Raw genomic sequence first — 17,027 nt, 5'->3', positions numbered from 1 at the left:
CTATAGTCTTCAACGAGCTATATTTTCTACTACTCAAGGATGTTCTCACATTGACACCTATTACACCAAGCTCAAAGGGTTTTGGGACGAAATTAATTCTCTTTCCATGGGCAAACCTTGTATATGTGGAGCCATGCATGATCTTACAGAAGCACAAAAACTTATTCAATTTCTCTCTAAATTGAATAAAACCTATTCCACTGTTAAGAGTAATATTCTCATGATGAGTCATGTGCCATCTGTTGAGAAGGATTATTTTATTCTCATTAGAGATGAGAAGTAGAGAGAAATTCACTCTGACTCTTCTCATTACTCTCCTGATTTTACTTCTTTCATTGCAAGTTCAGTCCCTTATCTTGGCTTATCTCAGTTCACCTATCCAAGACCTTACACTCAAAGAGTCAGTTTTGATTCCAAGAAAGATGGGATATTTTGCAAGTACTACAAAAAGGCAGGGCATACAATGGACAAATGCTATAAACTTCATGGTTTTCCTCCAGATTTCAAATTCACCAAGAACAAGAAATCTGTTTCTTGTGCTGAAGTAGTTCATTCATCTGTTTTCTCTTATACTCCACCTGAACCATCTCAGTCTGAGGCTCCTCCTTATGGATTCTCCAAAGAGCAATATGCATATCTGATGTCTTTATTCTAGCAAGCTCAACTGTAATCTTATGCTCATAGTACCTCCTCTCAGGGAAATCAAGTGTATGCTAATTTTGCAGGTTGGCACAATAACCCTGTTAGTAGACTTTATGGTTACATTGTGTGTCATGTTACTTATAAAGATTTTAGTTCTTGGAGTTCGGATTCTGGTGCTACCAATCACATGACACCACATAAATATCTATTACATAACATAGAACCATTACTTTCTCCTTCACTAGTAACCTTACCTAATGGGTATAAAGTCAAAGAGACTTCTTTTGGTTCTCTCACTTTATTTCTTGATATTACTTTTACTAATGTGTTGTTAGCACCATCATTTTATTACAATTCGATTTATGTGCATCAACTTTCATACAACTCATATGGGCGGATCTAGCATATTGGGTACGAGTTCAAATGAACCCATAACTTTAGACAGAAATCGAGCATATACTGTACAAATTCAGCGAAATTTGGTTATATATTAAACTATGAACCCATAAACTAAAAGAGGCTATGGGTTCAGTGGTGGAAAACTTCATCTTACTTCCGTTCCTTGCTGGAGACCCGAGTTCTATTCCCCACTTTCATTCTATTTTGTATTAGAGTTGTAGGGGCCTTTCTTGTCCTTTTCTTAGTTTGTAATACATCAGCACATGGGATCCCTTTGTTCCTTTTCATTAAACTAAATAAAGAGTGATCTTTTCATGTTGCCTAAAAGTTATGGACCCATTTAATCATTGAAATACTTTTTTTATTATACTTCATTGACATAATGGACTTTTATACTCTTTTCAAAATCATAAAAAATCAAAGAGAGTCTTATTCTTCTCGGGCACACATCAGATTAAGAAATTTAAGCTTCTTCAACCCCAAACTTCTAAAGTTAGGGTTTTGCAGGTAAAAATCTATGGCTCTATGGTTATGATTCTCTATTATGATGTAGTTTATATATTATAAGTTATAATAATGGTACAATTGCTCATTATCTACTTCTTATGGATAATTTATTTCTTCTTTTTTTTTGATGTTTTTTGCTGGAAATTAGAAAAAAAAAACCATAGTGTTCCTGTTTTTTCTTTTGATTCTCTTTCTCTTGCATCTGATGTTACATATAATGTTCCTTATGAGTAACTGAAGATAAATAATTGTGCTGTTTTCATGAGTAACTGAAGATTGTTAATTGTGTGTCTACATGCCTGTTGCTACTGAGTCATCCTCTACTTCTGATTTGGCTGGTAGTCATTCGACTACCATTCTCGATCCTTTTCATTCTCTCAATCTTCATCATTCAGACACCCCGGGACTGTGTTAGTTTTGGTTCCTTTTTCTGGTGTGGGGGTTTAGCGAGTAAAAGTAAGGGATGTTAATCTCACTCTCAGCTAAGAATAAAATTCAACTAATCGATGGAACTTACTTTGTCCCCAATCCTAATTCTCCACTTCATCTTGACTGGTTGAGATGCAACAATATAGTTAAAGCTTGGATCATAAATGTGCTCTCACCTAATATTGCTAAAATAATACTATATTACAAAACTGCTAAGGAAGCATGGAACAATATGTTAGAAAGATATGATGTTGCCAATATCTCATAGTACTATAGTCTTCAACGAGCTATATTATCTACTACTCAAGGTTGTTCTCACATTGACACCTATTACACCAAGCTCAAAGGGTTTTGGGACGAAATTAATTCTCTTTCATTGGGACAACCTTGTACATGTGAAGCCATGCATGACCTTACAGAAGCACAAAAACTTATTCAATTTCTCTCTAGATTGAATAAAACCTATTCCACTATTATGAGTAATATTCTCATGATGAGTCATGTGCCATCTGTTGAGAAGGCTTATTTTATTCTCATCAGAGATGAGAAGCAGAGAGAAATTCACTCTGACTCTTCTCATTTCTCTCCTGATTTCACTTCTTTCATTGCAAGTTCATTCCCTCATCTTAGCTCATCTCAGTTCACCTATCCAAGACCTTATACTCAAAGAGTCAGTTTTGATTCCAAGAAAGCTGGGATATTTTGCAAGTACTACAAAAAGGCAGGGCATACAATGGACAAATGCTATAAACTCCATGGTTTTCTTCCAGATTTCAAATTCACCAAGAACAAGAAATCTGTTTCTTATGCCGAAGTAGTTCATTCATATGTTTCCTCGTCTGCTCCACCTGAACCATCTCAGTCTGAGGCTCCTCCTTATGGATTCTCCAAAGAGCAATATGCACATCTGATGTCTTTATTCCAGCAAGCTCAACTGTCATCTTATGTTCATAGTACCTCCTCTCAGGGAAATCAAGTGTATGTTAATTTTGCAGGTTGGCACAATAACCCTGTTAGTAGACTTTATGGTTATATTGTGTGTCATGTTACTTATAAAGATTTTAGTTCTTGGAGTTCGGATTCTGGAGCTACCAATCACATGACACCACATAAATATCTATTACATAACATAGAACCATTACTTTCTCCTTCACTAGTAACCTTACCTAATGGGTATAAAGTCAAAGAGACTTCTTTTGGTTCTTTCACTTTATTTCCTGATATTACTCTTACTAATGTGCTGTTAGCACCATCATTTTATTATAATTTGATTTATGTGCATCAACTTTCGTACAACTCACATGGGCGGATCTAGCATATTTGGTACGAGTTCAAATGAACCCATAACTTTCGACAAAAATCGAGCATATACTGTACAAATTCAGCGAAATTTGGTTATATACTAAACTATGAACCCATAAAATAAAAGAGGCTATGGGTTCAGTGGTGGAAAACTTCATCTTTCTTCCGTTCCTTGCTGGAGACCCGAGTTTTATTCTCCACTTTCACTCTATTTTGTATTAGAGTTGTAGGGGCCTTTTTTGTCCTTTTCTTAGTTTGTAACACATCAGCACATGGGATCCCTTTGTTCCTTTTCATTAAATTAAATAAAGAGTGATCTTTTCATGTTGCCTAAAAGTTATGGACCCATTTAATCATTTAAATACTTTTTAATTATACTTCATTGACATAATGGACTTTTATACTCTTTTCAAAAACATAAAAAATCAAAGGGAGTCTTATTCTTCTCGGGCACACATTAGATTAAGAAATTGAAGTTTCTTCAACCCCAAACTGCTAAAGTTACGGTTTTGCTGGTACAAATCTATGGATCTATGGTTATGATTCTTTATTATGATGTAGTTTATATAATATAAGTTATAATAATGGTACAATTGCTCATTATCTACTTCTTATGGATAATTTATTTCTTTTTTTTTGAAATTTTTTGCTGGCAATTAGAAAAAAAAACCATAGTGTTCCTGGTTTTTCTTTTGATTCTCTTTCTCTTGCATCTGATGATACACATAATGTTCCTTATGAGTAACTGAAGATAAATAATTGTGTTATTTTTATGAATAACTGAAGATTGTTAATTGTGTGTCAACATGCCTGTTGCTACTGAGTCATCCTCTACTTCTGATTTGGCTGGTAGTCATTCGACTACCATTCTCGATCCTTTTCATTCTCTCAATCTTCATCATTCAGACACCCCGGGACTGTGTTAGTTTTGGTTCCTTTTTCTGGTGTGGGGGTTTAGCGAGTAAAAGTAAGGGATGTTAATCTCACTCTCAGCTAAGAATAAAATTCAACTAATCGATGGAACTTACTTTGTCCCCAATCCTAATTCTCCACTTCATCTTGACTGGTTGAGATGCAACAATATAGTTAAAGCTTGGATCATAAATGTGCTCTCACCTAATATTGCTAAAATAATACTATATTACAAAACTGCTAAGGAAGCATGGAACAATATGTTAGAAAGATATGATGTTGCCAATATCTCATAGTACTATAGTCTTCAACGAGCTATATTATCTACTACTCAAGGTTGTTCTCACATTGACACCTATTACACCAAGCTCAAAGGGTTTTGGGACGAAATTAATTCTCTTTCATTGGGACAACCTTGTACATGTGGAGCCATGCATGACCTTACAGAAGCACAAAAACTTATTCAATTTCTCTCTAGATTGAATAAAACCTATTCCACTATTATGAGTAATATTCTCATGATGAGTCATGTGCCATCTGTTGAGAAGGCTTATTTTATTCTCATCAGAGATGAGAAGCAGAGAGAAATTCACTCTGACTCTTCTCATTTCTCTCCTGATTTCACTTCTTTCATTGCAAGTTCATTCCCTCATCCTAGCTCATCTCAGTTCACCTATCCAAGACCTTATACTCAAAGAGTCAGTTTTGATTCCAAGAAAGCTGGGATATTTTGCAAGTACTACAAAAAGGCAGGGCATACAATGGACAAATGCTATAAACTCCATGGTTTTCTTCCAGATTTCAAATTCACCAAGAACAAGAAATATGTTTCTTGTGCCGAAGTAGTTCATTCATATGTTTCCTCATCTGCTCCACCTGAACCATCTCAGTCTGAGGCTCCTCCTTATGGATTCTCCAAAGAGCAATATGCACATCTGATGTCTTTATTCCAGCAAGCTCAACTGTCATCTTATGTTCATAGTACCTCCTCTCAGGGAAATCAAGTGTATGTTAATTTTGCAGGTTGGCACAATAACCCTGTTAGTAGACTTTATGGTTATATTGTGTGTCATGTTACTTATAAAGATTTTAGTTCTTGGAGTTCGGATTCTGGAGCTACCAATCACATGACACCACATAAATATCTATTACATAACATAGAACCATTACTTTCTCCTTCACTAGTAACCTTACCTAATGGGTATAAAGTCAAAGAGACTTCTTTTGGTTCTTTCACTTTATTTCCTGATATTACTCTTACTAATGTGCTGTTAGCACCATCATTTTATTATAATTTGATTTATGTGCATCAACTTTCGTACAACTCACATGGGCGGATCTAGCATATTTGGTACGAGTTCAAATGAACCCATAACTTTCGACAAAAATCGAGCATATACTGTACAAATTCAGCGAAATTTGGTTATATATTAAACTATGAACCCATAAATAAAAGAGGCTATGGGTTCAGTTGTGGAAAACTTCTTCTTACTTCCGTTCCTTGCTGGAGAGCTGAGTTTTATTCCCCACTTTCACTTTATTTTGTATTAGAGTTGTAGGGGCCTTTTTTGTCCTTTTCTTAGTTTGTAACACATCAGCACATGGGATCCCTTTGTTCCTTTTCATTAAATTAAATAAAGAGTGATCTTTTCATGTTGCCTAAAATTTATGGACCCATTTAATCATTTAAATACTTTTTTATTATACTTCATTGACATAATGGACTTTTATACTCTTTTCAAAAACATAAAAAATCAAAGGGAGTCTTATTCTTCTCGGGCACACATTAGATTGAGAAATTGAAGCTTCTTCAACCCCAAACTTCTAAAGTTAGGGTTTTGTTGGTATAAATCTATGGCTCTATGGTTATGATTCTCTATTATGATATAATTTATATATTATAAGTTATAATAATGGTACAATTGCTCATTATCTACTTCTTATGGATAATTTATTTCTTCTTCTTTTTTTGAAGTTTTTTGCTGGCAATTAGAAAATAAAACCATAGTGTTCCTGTTTTTTCTTTTGATTCTCTTTCTCTTGCATCTGATGTTACACATAATGTTCCTTATGAGTAACTGAAGATAAATAATTGTGCTGTTTTAATGAGTAACTGAAGATTGTTAATTGTGTGTCTATATGCCTGTTGCTACTGAGTCATCCTCTACTTCTGATTTGGCTGGTAGTCATTCGACTACCATTCTCGATCCTTTTCATTCTCTCAATCTTCATCATTCAGACACCCCGGGACTGTGTTAGTTTTGGTTCCTTTTTCTGGTGTGGGGGTTTAGCGAGTAAAAGTAAGGGATGTTAATCTCACTCTCAGCTAAGAATAAAATTCAACTAATCGATGGAACTTACTTTGTCCCCAATCCTAATTCTCCACTTCATCTTGACTGGTTGAGATGCAACAATATAGTTAAAGCTTGGATCATAAATGTGCTCTCACCTAATATTGCTAAAATAATACTATATTACAAAACTGCTAAGGAAGCATGGAACAATATGTTAGAAAGATATGATGTTGCCAATATCTCATAATACTATAGTCTTTAACGAGCTATATTATCTACTACTCAAGGTTGTTCTCACATTGACACCTATTACACCAAGCTCAAAGGGTTTTGGGACGAAATTAATTCTCTTTCATTGGGACAACCTTGTACATGTGGAGCCATGCATGACCTTACAGAAGCACAAAAACTTATTCAATTTCTCTCTAGATTGAATAAAACCTATTCCACTATTATGAGTAATATTCTCATGATGAGTCATGTGCCATGTGTTGAGAAGGCTTATTTTATTCTCATCAGAGATGAGAAGCAGAGAGAAATTCACTCTGACTCTTCTCATTTCTCACCTGATTTCACTTCTTTCATTGCAAGTTCAGTCCCTCATCTTGGCTCATCTCAGTTCACATATCCAAGACCTTACATTCAAAGAGTCAGTTTTGATTCCAAGAAAGCTGGGATATTTTGCAAGTACTACAAAAAGGCAGGGCATACAATGGACAAATGCTATAAACTCCATGGTTTTTCTCCAGATTTCAAATTCACCAAGAACAAGAAATCTGTTTCTTGTGCTAAAGTAGTTCATTCATCTGTTTCCTCTTCTGCTCCACCTGAACCATCTCAGTCTGAGGCTCCTCCTTATGGATTCTCCAAAGAGCAATATGCACATCTGATGTCTTTATTCTAGCAAGCTCAACTGTCATCTTATGTTCATAGTACCTCCTCTCAGGGAAATCAAGTGTATGCTAATTTTGCAGGTTGGCACAATAACCCTGTTAGTAGACTTTATGATTACATTGTGTGTCATGTTACTTGTAAAGATTTTAGTTCTTGGAGTTCGGATTCTGGAGCTACCAATCACATGACACCACATAAATATCTATTACATAACATAGAACCATTACTTTCTCCTTCACTAGTAACCTTACCTAATGGGTATAAAGTCAAAGAGACTTCTTTTGGTTCTTTCACTTTATTTCCTGATATTACTCTTACTAATGTGCTGTTAGCACCATCATTTTATTACAATTTGATTTATGTGCATTAACTTTCGTACAACACACATGGACGGATCTAGCATATTTGGTACGAGTTCAAATGAACCCATAACTTTCGACAAAAATCGAGCATATATTGTACAAATTCAGCGAAATTTGGTTATATATTAAACTAGGAACCCATAAACTAAAAGAGGCTATGGGTTCAGTGGTGGAAAACTTCATCTTACTTCTGTTCCTTGCTGGAGACCTGAGTTTTATTCCCCACTTTCACTTTATTTTGTATTAGAGTAGTAGGGGACTTTTTTTGTCCTTTTATTAAATTAAATAAATAGTGATCTTTTCATGTTGTCTAAAAGTTATGGACCCATTTAATCATTTAAATACTTTTTTTATTGTACTTCATTGATATAATGGACTTTTATACTCTTTTCAAAAACATAAAAAATCAAAGGGAGTCTTATTCTTCTCGGGCACATATCAGATTAAGAAATTGAAGCTTCTTCAACCCCAAACTTCTAAAGTTAGGGTTTTGCTGGTACAAATCTATGGCTCTATGGTTATGATTCTCTATTATGATGTAGTTTATATATTATAAGTTATAATAATGGTACAATTGCTCATTATCTACTTCTTATGGATACTTTATTTCTTTTTTTTTTTGAAGTTTTTTGCTAGCAATTAGAAAAAAAACCATTTTCCTCTCTCAATGATTAAGGTATAGAGAAGAAAGTTACTAGCTTTAAGTCTTAAATACTTAAAATTCTGAAAAAAGTATGTAACCCTATAAGATTTTAAACACTTTTTTGGGATAATTTATTAAACTTATATTGATAATAAAGTTGGTTAATATGTAACTAGTTTAGTTGGACATTTCAATGTAGAGAAGATGATTGTTGAAAATTTCTAATAAAATAGATGACTGACTGTCTTATTCAAAATCAATTTTGTAGGGAACACTTTGCTTCTTATATATATATGACGATCACGAGATTTTTCAAGGCTATTCCAACTTCTCCAAGTTCCGGTACTAGCTCTCCTTTTCCAAGTACTTCTCCATGTCCAATTATTCATGATAATATTAAGCCTTCAACAGAATTAAACAAAGATGAAATGTTGAATTTGGATCTTAAACCTGATCCTGCTGAAAGAAAGCAAATCTCAGAATATTCTCCTAATCTGCGTGACCGAGTGAGGAGATATTATATTAAAGAAGGACCATGTCAACCTCGTAATCATAAGTTTCCAAAAAAAAATTTGGTGGACTAATGCGTCAATTTAATCCGGAGTGGTTTAATTCATATTCGGGTTGGTTAGAATATAGTATTAAAGTTGATGCGACATTTTGCTTATGTTGCTACTTATTTAAAAATGAGCATGGAGGACATGGAAAGGTCGGGGATTCTTTTACAAAGAGTGGTTTTAAAGCTTGGAATAAATCTACAGAAAGGTTTAATGCACATATTGGTGAAGTGAATAGTCTTCACAATCGATGTTTGAGAGATTTAATGAATCAGGAACAATCAATTTTAACCTCTTTTGACAAGCAGTCTGAGAAAGCTAAAAGTGAGTATCGACTTCGATTGACTACTTCGATTGATGTGGCCAGATTTCTCATAAAACAAGGAATGCCTTTTCGAGGCCACAATGAAGGTGGAACATCTACAAAAAGAGAAAACTTTCTAGAACTCTTGCAATGGTATGCAAATAGAGATGATGAAGTGAAAAAAAATTATGTTAGAAAAAGTTCCACGGAATAATATGATGATTGCTCCAAATATCCAAAAAGAGATTGTGAATGCTAGTGCAAAAGAAACAATGAAAGCTATTGTTAAAGAGATGAATGGAGATTATTTCGGAATATTGGTTGATGAATCTAAGGATGTCTCTCATAAGGAACAAATGTCTCTTGTTCTGCGATACATCAACAAAGAGGGAAAATTTATTGAGCGATTCCTTAGTATTGTTCATGTTAAAGATACAACTGCATTGTCATTGTAAAAGGCAATCTATTCTTTGCTTTTAGAGCGTTCATTAAGTCGACCACAAATACGGAGACAAGGTTATGATGGAGCTAGTAATATGCAAGGAGAAATCAATGGGCTTAAGACGTTAATCTTGAAAGATACTCCTTCAGCTTATTGCGTACATTGCTTTGCTCATCAATTGCAATTGACTCTTGTAGCTGTTGCAAAGAAACATTATGATGTGGATTAATTTTTTGATATTGTTACTAATGTCTTGAATACTATTGGAAGTTCTTTTAAGCGCAGGTAGATGCTCCGAGAGGATCAAGCACAAAAACTAGAGGAATTGCTTATGCTTGGTGAAGTTGATACGGGAAGTAGACAAAATCAAGAACTTAGATTTCAAAGGCCAGGAGATACCCGTTGAGGATCTCATTTTAAGATAGTGCGTAACTTTATTGCATTATTCTCGTCAAATATTCATATTCTTGAAGTTCTTGCAAGTGAAGGTGCAAATTATCTTGAGAGATCAATGGAAAAAAGTCTAGTGAATGACATAAGATATTTTGAGTTTGTGCATTTATTGCATTTGATGTTAAAAGTATTAGCAATTACAAAATGATTTGAATATTGTTTTACAAAGAAAAGATCGGAATATTGTAAATGCTATGAAGTTCATTGGTTTTGCCAAGAGCCAATTGCAATCAATGAGAGAGTCTAATTGGGAATCTTTGATAGCCGATGCCTCTTCATTTTGTGCCAAACATGGTATTATGATCCCTGAAATGGATAAGAACAATCATCTTGGAAAGTCAAAGCGTAGGAGTTCAAGTGTGATATACTCTCATCATTTGCGTATAGATATTTTTAATGTTGTCATTGATTTGCAGCTTTCAGAACTTAATAGTCATTTTGATGTAGTGAATGGTGATCTACTTCTTAGTATGGCTAGTTTGAGTCCGGATAATTTTTTTGCAAATTATGATAAAGAAAGAATTATGAAGCTTGCTAAACTTTATTCTCATGAGTATAGTATTTCCAAGCTTGAAGATCTTAGCTACGATCTTGACAACTATATTCTTTATGTAAGAGAAGACCGTAATTTGTCTAACTTGAAAGGGCTTGGAGATCTTTCAGAAATACTAGTTGAAATAGAGCTGCACAAGACTTAGGGACTTGTTTATTTGCTTGTAAAGTTGAGTTTGATATTGTCTATCGCTTCTGCAACGGTAAAAAGAGCTTTTTCTTCAATGAAATACATCAAAAATGACTTGCGGAGCAGAATTGGTTATGAGTTTATAAATGACTATTTAGTTTGTTATATAGAAGATGAAGTATTTGAAAGTGTACCTAATGATGCGATCATTGATCGTTTTGAAAACATGACAAGTCGTCGGGCACAATTATAATGGTGATATTTTCTGAATATATATTATGTTTAGTGGTTCGGTACTTTTTAAATATATTGAATATTAACACTCGTACATGGTTCAGTTATTATTGCACATTTACCTTTTCTTCCAAGCAATCCTTTAATTGTTCAATCTGCCCAATGGCAAGGCAACAAAGATTACCTTTCCCTCATAGTTCCACCCACTCTACCAACCCTTTCCAACTTGTCCATGTTGATCTTTGGGGCCTTTACCATACAATTACCTACAATAGTTTCAGATACCTCTTAACCATTGTAGATGACTGTAGCAGAGTCACTTGGACCCACCTATTATCTTGCAAGAGCAATGCCTTTTCAGTTATCAAAGCCATTATTGCAATGGTTTCAACCCAGTTCCATGCCAAAGTTCAAACACTCAGGACTGATAATTGTCACGCCTCTTTTTTTACGAGGAAAGGGAGGAGTTTTTTCAATTTAAGTGACATTAGTTGAAAAGGGATTAATTTATTTTATTTTTAAAGAGTCGCCACTTGGAATAATATTTACGGTGTTCCAAGTCACCATTTATTTTAAAATGCCAATTCAAGAAAATTGACTATGTTTAAGTCTGCGAAACACAGAAGATCGGGTAAGAAATTTTGTTAACCCGGAAGAAGGTGCGAGTCACTCCCGAGTTCCATGGTTCTAATACGGTTGCTTTAATATTTATATCCGGCTTAACTAATTCTGGATATTTTAATGTTCTAGGGAAATTTATGCAATTTTGCCTTAAACCGCTTCTAATTACTTGATTATTTGTAATTATGAAATCATCTTGAAACGAATCATGCGCACGTGTATTCGTTTTGTTTAGTGTGTCAAGAATCATGTCACGCGTACGTGTACACAATTAATAACACTTTATTATTTTTAAGATTGTTTTGTCAAAGTCGCGCAAACGCATACTTTACCTTTAATTTGGAAAATTATAACTATGTCACGCGGACGTATACATAATCATGATGATTTGATTAATTAAAAGTACGCCTAAAACATTCTAACGCTTTTGTGAGTTGATTAATTTCTTAAGCTTGTTTGAAATTATTGTGAGGCCATGATTTATGAATATGAAATTGTGAAAGAAGTGTAAAATTTAACTATTTAGTATTATTCACAAGTCGTCTACACTTATAGATTCAATTATCACTTAAAAGGGACGTACCAAACCCTAATTATATTACAAAGCCATTGACCCCATGGAAAGAACTTCTCTTTATTCCTTTTTAATAACAGTGTAGATGAATAATCGGACAACTCAAATAAACACATAATGATAACCATCAGTAAATATTTAGTGCAAAAGGTGAATCAACTGAATAAAAATATAAACTTTAATTAGTTAGTTCCAAATCAAACCCACATAAAGGAAAGTTCTATCCATTAAACTATCTATCATCTCAAACTTGAAATACCAAGTTAACAAAATTATGAGAATAAACTAAAGATCCAAATTCTAATCCTTACGTGACTTTACCACCTAAGAATAAACTCTAACATGTCAATCAATTTTACAAAGAAACACAGAAGGGCTAGAATGTAGCAAACATATCACATGCCTTTTATAAATCCAAAATAGGAGATTGAGAATATTGAATAAAGTAAAGAACAAGAGAAAGGACCTTTATTGACGAAGTAAAAGAAGACAGAATATTCCGAACAACGGAATTTCAGCCGAAAAAACTAGACCGCGGCCAAAGACTTCCAAACAGCAACCTCGGCTCAACAGCTAAAATAATAATCCCGGAGTTCTGAAATTTCAGCAATTGAAACGACGAGTTGGGAGTAATTTCGTGACTGTATTGCGGCTATTAAGGGGTAATTTTGGGGTTTTGGGATGAAACTTGAACGACGAGTTGGGAGTGAAATTCCCGTTTCTCTTTCTCTGATCTCACAGGTTCCCCTCCCAAAATAATAATGTAAAGAAGAATAACTTTATAAGGTGCGTTTGTGTGTGATCATGTGATTGAGGGGATATGGGGGTTGGGACGTGGGAAAAGATGAGAATCAGACCTTTTTGTTTTACCAAACTTTATCTATTTTTTTTTTTACGTACGTTTACTTCATTTTGTTTTTTATTTTTTATTTTTTTTAAAAGAAGATTAACCAACATTTCTTATATATATATATATGAATTTTTTTTAGAAATAAAATTACTACTCTATGAATGTGAGTATTTTTGTAGTATTTTTTTTTAATTTAATCTTTTATCAAATATAACCTATTAAGAGTAAGATAAAAGTTAAAATATCAAGATTAAACCTAAAAGAAATATTTATACCAAAATAATATAGAATTTGAGTGTGGTTAAAAATTAGTTGTTCACAATAATGCATTTGAGTTGGGATCTGCAAATTCTTATGCAAAATTTCTTACTTCTCTTGGCATTTCCCATCAAACATCATGCCCCCATACACCACAACAGAATGTGGTAGTAGAAAGGAAGCACAAATGTAAGGCCCCGTAAAATTTCGTAAAGGAATTTAAGGTTTCGTGGTGCCGAAGTAGGTTACGTGGTGTCGAAGTAGAAAGGAAGCACAAATATGAAGAGGAATGTAGCGATTTGTGACGAGATGTCCAAATTTGTCAGCAAGTGAAGGCCGAACACCAAAGGCCCGGTGGGCTGGCACAGAATATAAAAATTCCAATGTGGAAGTGGAAAATGATTAATATGGACTTTGTGGTAGGATTACCTCACACTCCTCGTAAGTTTGAATCGATTTGGGTGATTGTGGATCGACTCACGAAATCAGCACACTTATTACCGGTTAAGGCTACTGATACAGTGGAACAATATGCACAGTTGTATATCAAAGAAATAGTCAGGTTGCATGGCACTCCAGTTTCTATCATTTCTGATCGGGGGCACAATTCATGGCTAAGTTTTGGAAGAAATTTCAGCAAGGTTTGGGTACTCAGGTAAATCTTAGTACAATCTTTCACCCGCAGACTGACAGGCAGACAGAGCGGACTATTCAGACGCTTGAGGATATGTTGCGCGTTTGTGTTCTAGATTTCAAAGGTAGCTTGGATAATCATTTGTCACTCATAGAATTTGCCTACAATAATAGTTACCATGCTAGCATTCAGATAGAACCGTTCGAGGCTTTATATGGAAGGAGATGTAGATCTCCATTAGGTGGTTCGAGATTGGAGAAGCAGAGTTGATAGGACCAGACCTCGTGCATCAGGCTATGAAAAAAGTTAAGATCATTAAGGAGTGATTGAAGATTGCTCAGAATCGTCAGAAGTCCTATTCGGATGTTCGTCGTAGGGATTTAGAGTTCAAAGAAGATGATTGGGTATTCTTGAAGGTTTCCCCCATGAAAGGTGTAATGCGATTTGGTAAGAAAGGAAAATTGAGTCAGAGGTATGTCAGACCATACAAAATCATTCAGAGGATCGGTGAGGTGGCGTACAAGCTTGAACTACCACCTGAGATATCATTAGTGCACCCCGTATTTCCGGTGTCTATGTTGAAGAAAGTAGTTGGAGACCCGACACTCATTGTTCCGGATGAGACTATTGAGGTTAATGAGAAATTGACTTATGAAGGGATTCCAGTTTCTATTATTGATCGGCAAGTCCAAAAGTTGAGAAATAAAGAAATTGCCTCCGTGAATGTGCTATGGTGAAACTAACAAGTTGAAGAGGCTACTTGGGAGGCCGATGAAGAAATGAAGAAAAAGTATCCATATTTGTTTGAATAGCCATGTATTTATAAAGTTGTGGTCTATGAAAATTCTAAGAGTTACCTTCTATGAATTATGTATCATTTGTACAGTTGATATTAAGGGTGTTCCTTTTCTGGTTATATATTGCTTATGAGGCCACAATTGGTGTTGTTCTTGTGTTATATAGCATCATCGGTTATGTATATATGTTGTTAGGATTGGTTTTAGGGATTCTCTAACATGGGGATAAGCCCAGTTACATGAGAGACTCTGGCAAAATTTTTGGAAATTTAAGGAGTTACCCAAAATTTGAAACTACTGTTGTGCATGAATTAACAGTTAGGACACATTGAATATTAATGACGGATTTTGACCCTCATTCGAGGATGAATGATCCTAAGTGGGGGAGAATGTAAGGCCCCATAAAATTTCACAAAGAAATTGAAGATTTCGTGGTGCCAAAGTAGGCTTACGTATTTGGGTTGAACAATGCGCTGGTGAGTAAAGAAACATTTTGGACAGAAAAATACATTTTTGCGGCCCACTATGCGGCTGCAGAATCACTCTGCGGACCGCATAATGGCCGCAGAGTGAAGCAACTTAGGCAAGTTTGGAGATCAGGTTTGTGGCACATTATGCGACCGCAGACCAGTTCTATGATGCATTATGCGACCGTAGAACAGGTTTACGGGCCGCATAATGACCGCAGACTGAGTCAGTTTTGCCCAGTTCCGGAGGGCAATTATGTGGTCCATTTCACGGACCGGAGATACGGCCGCATATGTGACCGGAGATCCTGTTTCGGAGCTTCATATTTGGATTTTTATAACCCAACCATACCTCGTTAAATAAACGATATGTACCCTATTTTGAGCAAAACACTGATATTTTGAGGGTTAAAGAGTGCCCTAGAGTGGGAGAGAGTTCTTCAACAATTTGCTCTTCAATTGTTCCCCAAATCTTGGAAGATTAACAAGGAAAACTCACTAGGTTTTCATCCTTGGGTATGGGAGTTGGTTATTTTGCATGCATGTGTTATCAAGGGGTGTAGGAAGATTGTTGAGCTAAAAATGGTAAAGAATGGTATGTGGGATGATGGAATCCTCCATTAAAGGACCTTGAAATCTTAATGCACATCTAGTGTTTGATAATATGCTCAAATGAGCTAGAACCATGATCATCTTCCTAATTTTAGTTCAATTTGTTACATTTCTAAAATAGATCAAAGTTGCTAAGATTTTTAGAGTTTAAGGAAGCTCAAGTGAGGTATGTTGGCTAAACTCTTCTCTTAGAATTGAACCCCACATTATTATTGTAAGTTTCAAGTTGTTCACCACGAATCGATTATTTCTGATTAAGCTTTGTGACAAAAGATATATGTTCCGCACATGTTCCAAATATTATTGTTGTGTTGTGTCACTATTGTGAGAACGTGTTCAAGGTATGGATTGTATATCTAAATATTACAACTTCAAGTCGTGTTTCAAATGAAAATAGTGATGCTAAATTGTATAGAGATTGTGATTCGGAATACACCTCCATGCGCATACATTTGGGTAAGGCGGCAAGGCCGCTTTGTGTAGGGTTTTGGTATTGTGGAATATACCTCCACCCGCATACATTGGGGTGAGGAGGAAAGGCCACTTTATGTAAAGTTTAGGTATAGTGGAATTCACCTCCACCCGCATACATTGGGGTGAGGCGGAGGGGCCACTTTGTGTAGAGTTTCTTGTATTGTGAGTGCGCCTCCACCTGCATATATTGGGGTGACGCGGCAAAGCCTCTATGTGTAAAGGTAGTTGTAGAAAATCCCCGACTAAATATTTATAAATGTTACTGAAAGGTCTTTGTTTGACTTTTATGGTTATCTAAGCCCTATGATTGTTACCATGATTCATAATATTCATACTGTATTTCCAAATTCTTGAATAGATGTATTGTTTTTTTATACTAGTACTATTCGACATGTACTAACGTCCATTTTACCGGAGGTGCTACATCTTTAATAGATGCAGGTGGTTCCACAGTAGAAGAAATTGATCAGTGATAGCAGTACATCCTCTGCCCAGCTGACTTGGTGAGCCCCACTTCATTTTGGGGTCATGTGTCTTTTGTTCCTTATGTATTGTGTTTGAGGTATAGCCGAGGCCTTGTTGTCGGCATTATCATAGTACTCTTTTGTATCTATTAGAGGCTCCGCAGATATAGTGTGGGTTGTATATTAGTGCCGGGGAAGTCAAACAGTGTTATGCTGTGCT

General features: G+C 35.2%; 2 protein-coding genes across 2 annotated transcripts; both read left to right on the top strand.

The window, feature by feature from the left end:
• The first annotated feature begins 8,677 nt into the window (after positions 1–8,677).
• On the top strand, positions 8,678–9,459 carry LOC138899224 (uncharacterized). The gene is made up of 2 exons (XM_070185365.1): positions 8,678–8,930; positions 9,146–9,459. The coding sequence occupies exons 1-2, from the start codon at positions 8,678–8,680 to the stop codon at positions 9,457–9,459; spliced, it is 567 nt and encodes a 188-aa protein (XP_070041466.1).
• An 875-nt stretch (positions 9,460–10,334) lies between these two features.
• On the top strand, positions 10,335–10,838 carry LOC138899223 (uncharacterized). Its single transcript, XM_070185364.1, has one exon. It carries the CDS (start codon positions 10,335–10,337, stop codon positions 10,836–10,838), a length of 504 nt encoding a protein of 167 aa, XP_070041465.1.
• The last annotated feature ends 6,189 nt before the right edge of the window (positions 10,839–17,027 follow it).

Source organism: Nicotiana tomentosiformis, chromosome 9, assembly GCF_000390325.3.
Source record: "Nicotiana tomentosiformis chromosome 9, ASM39032v3, whole genome shotgun sequence".
NCBI classification, from domain to species: Eukaryota; Viridiplantae; Streptophyta; class Magnoliopsida; order Solanales; family Solanaceae; genus Nicotiana; species Nicotiana tomentosiformis.
Note: the sequence above shows the minus strand (reverse complement) of the source record. Positions and strands in the feature narration are given on the sequence as shown.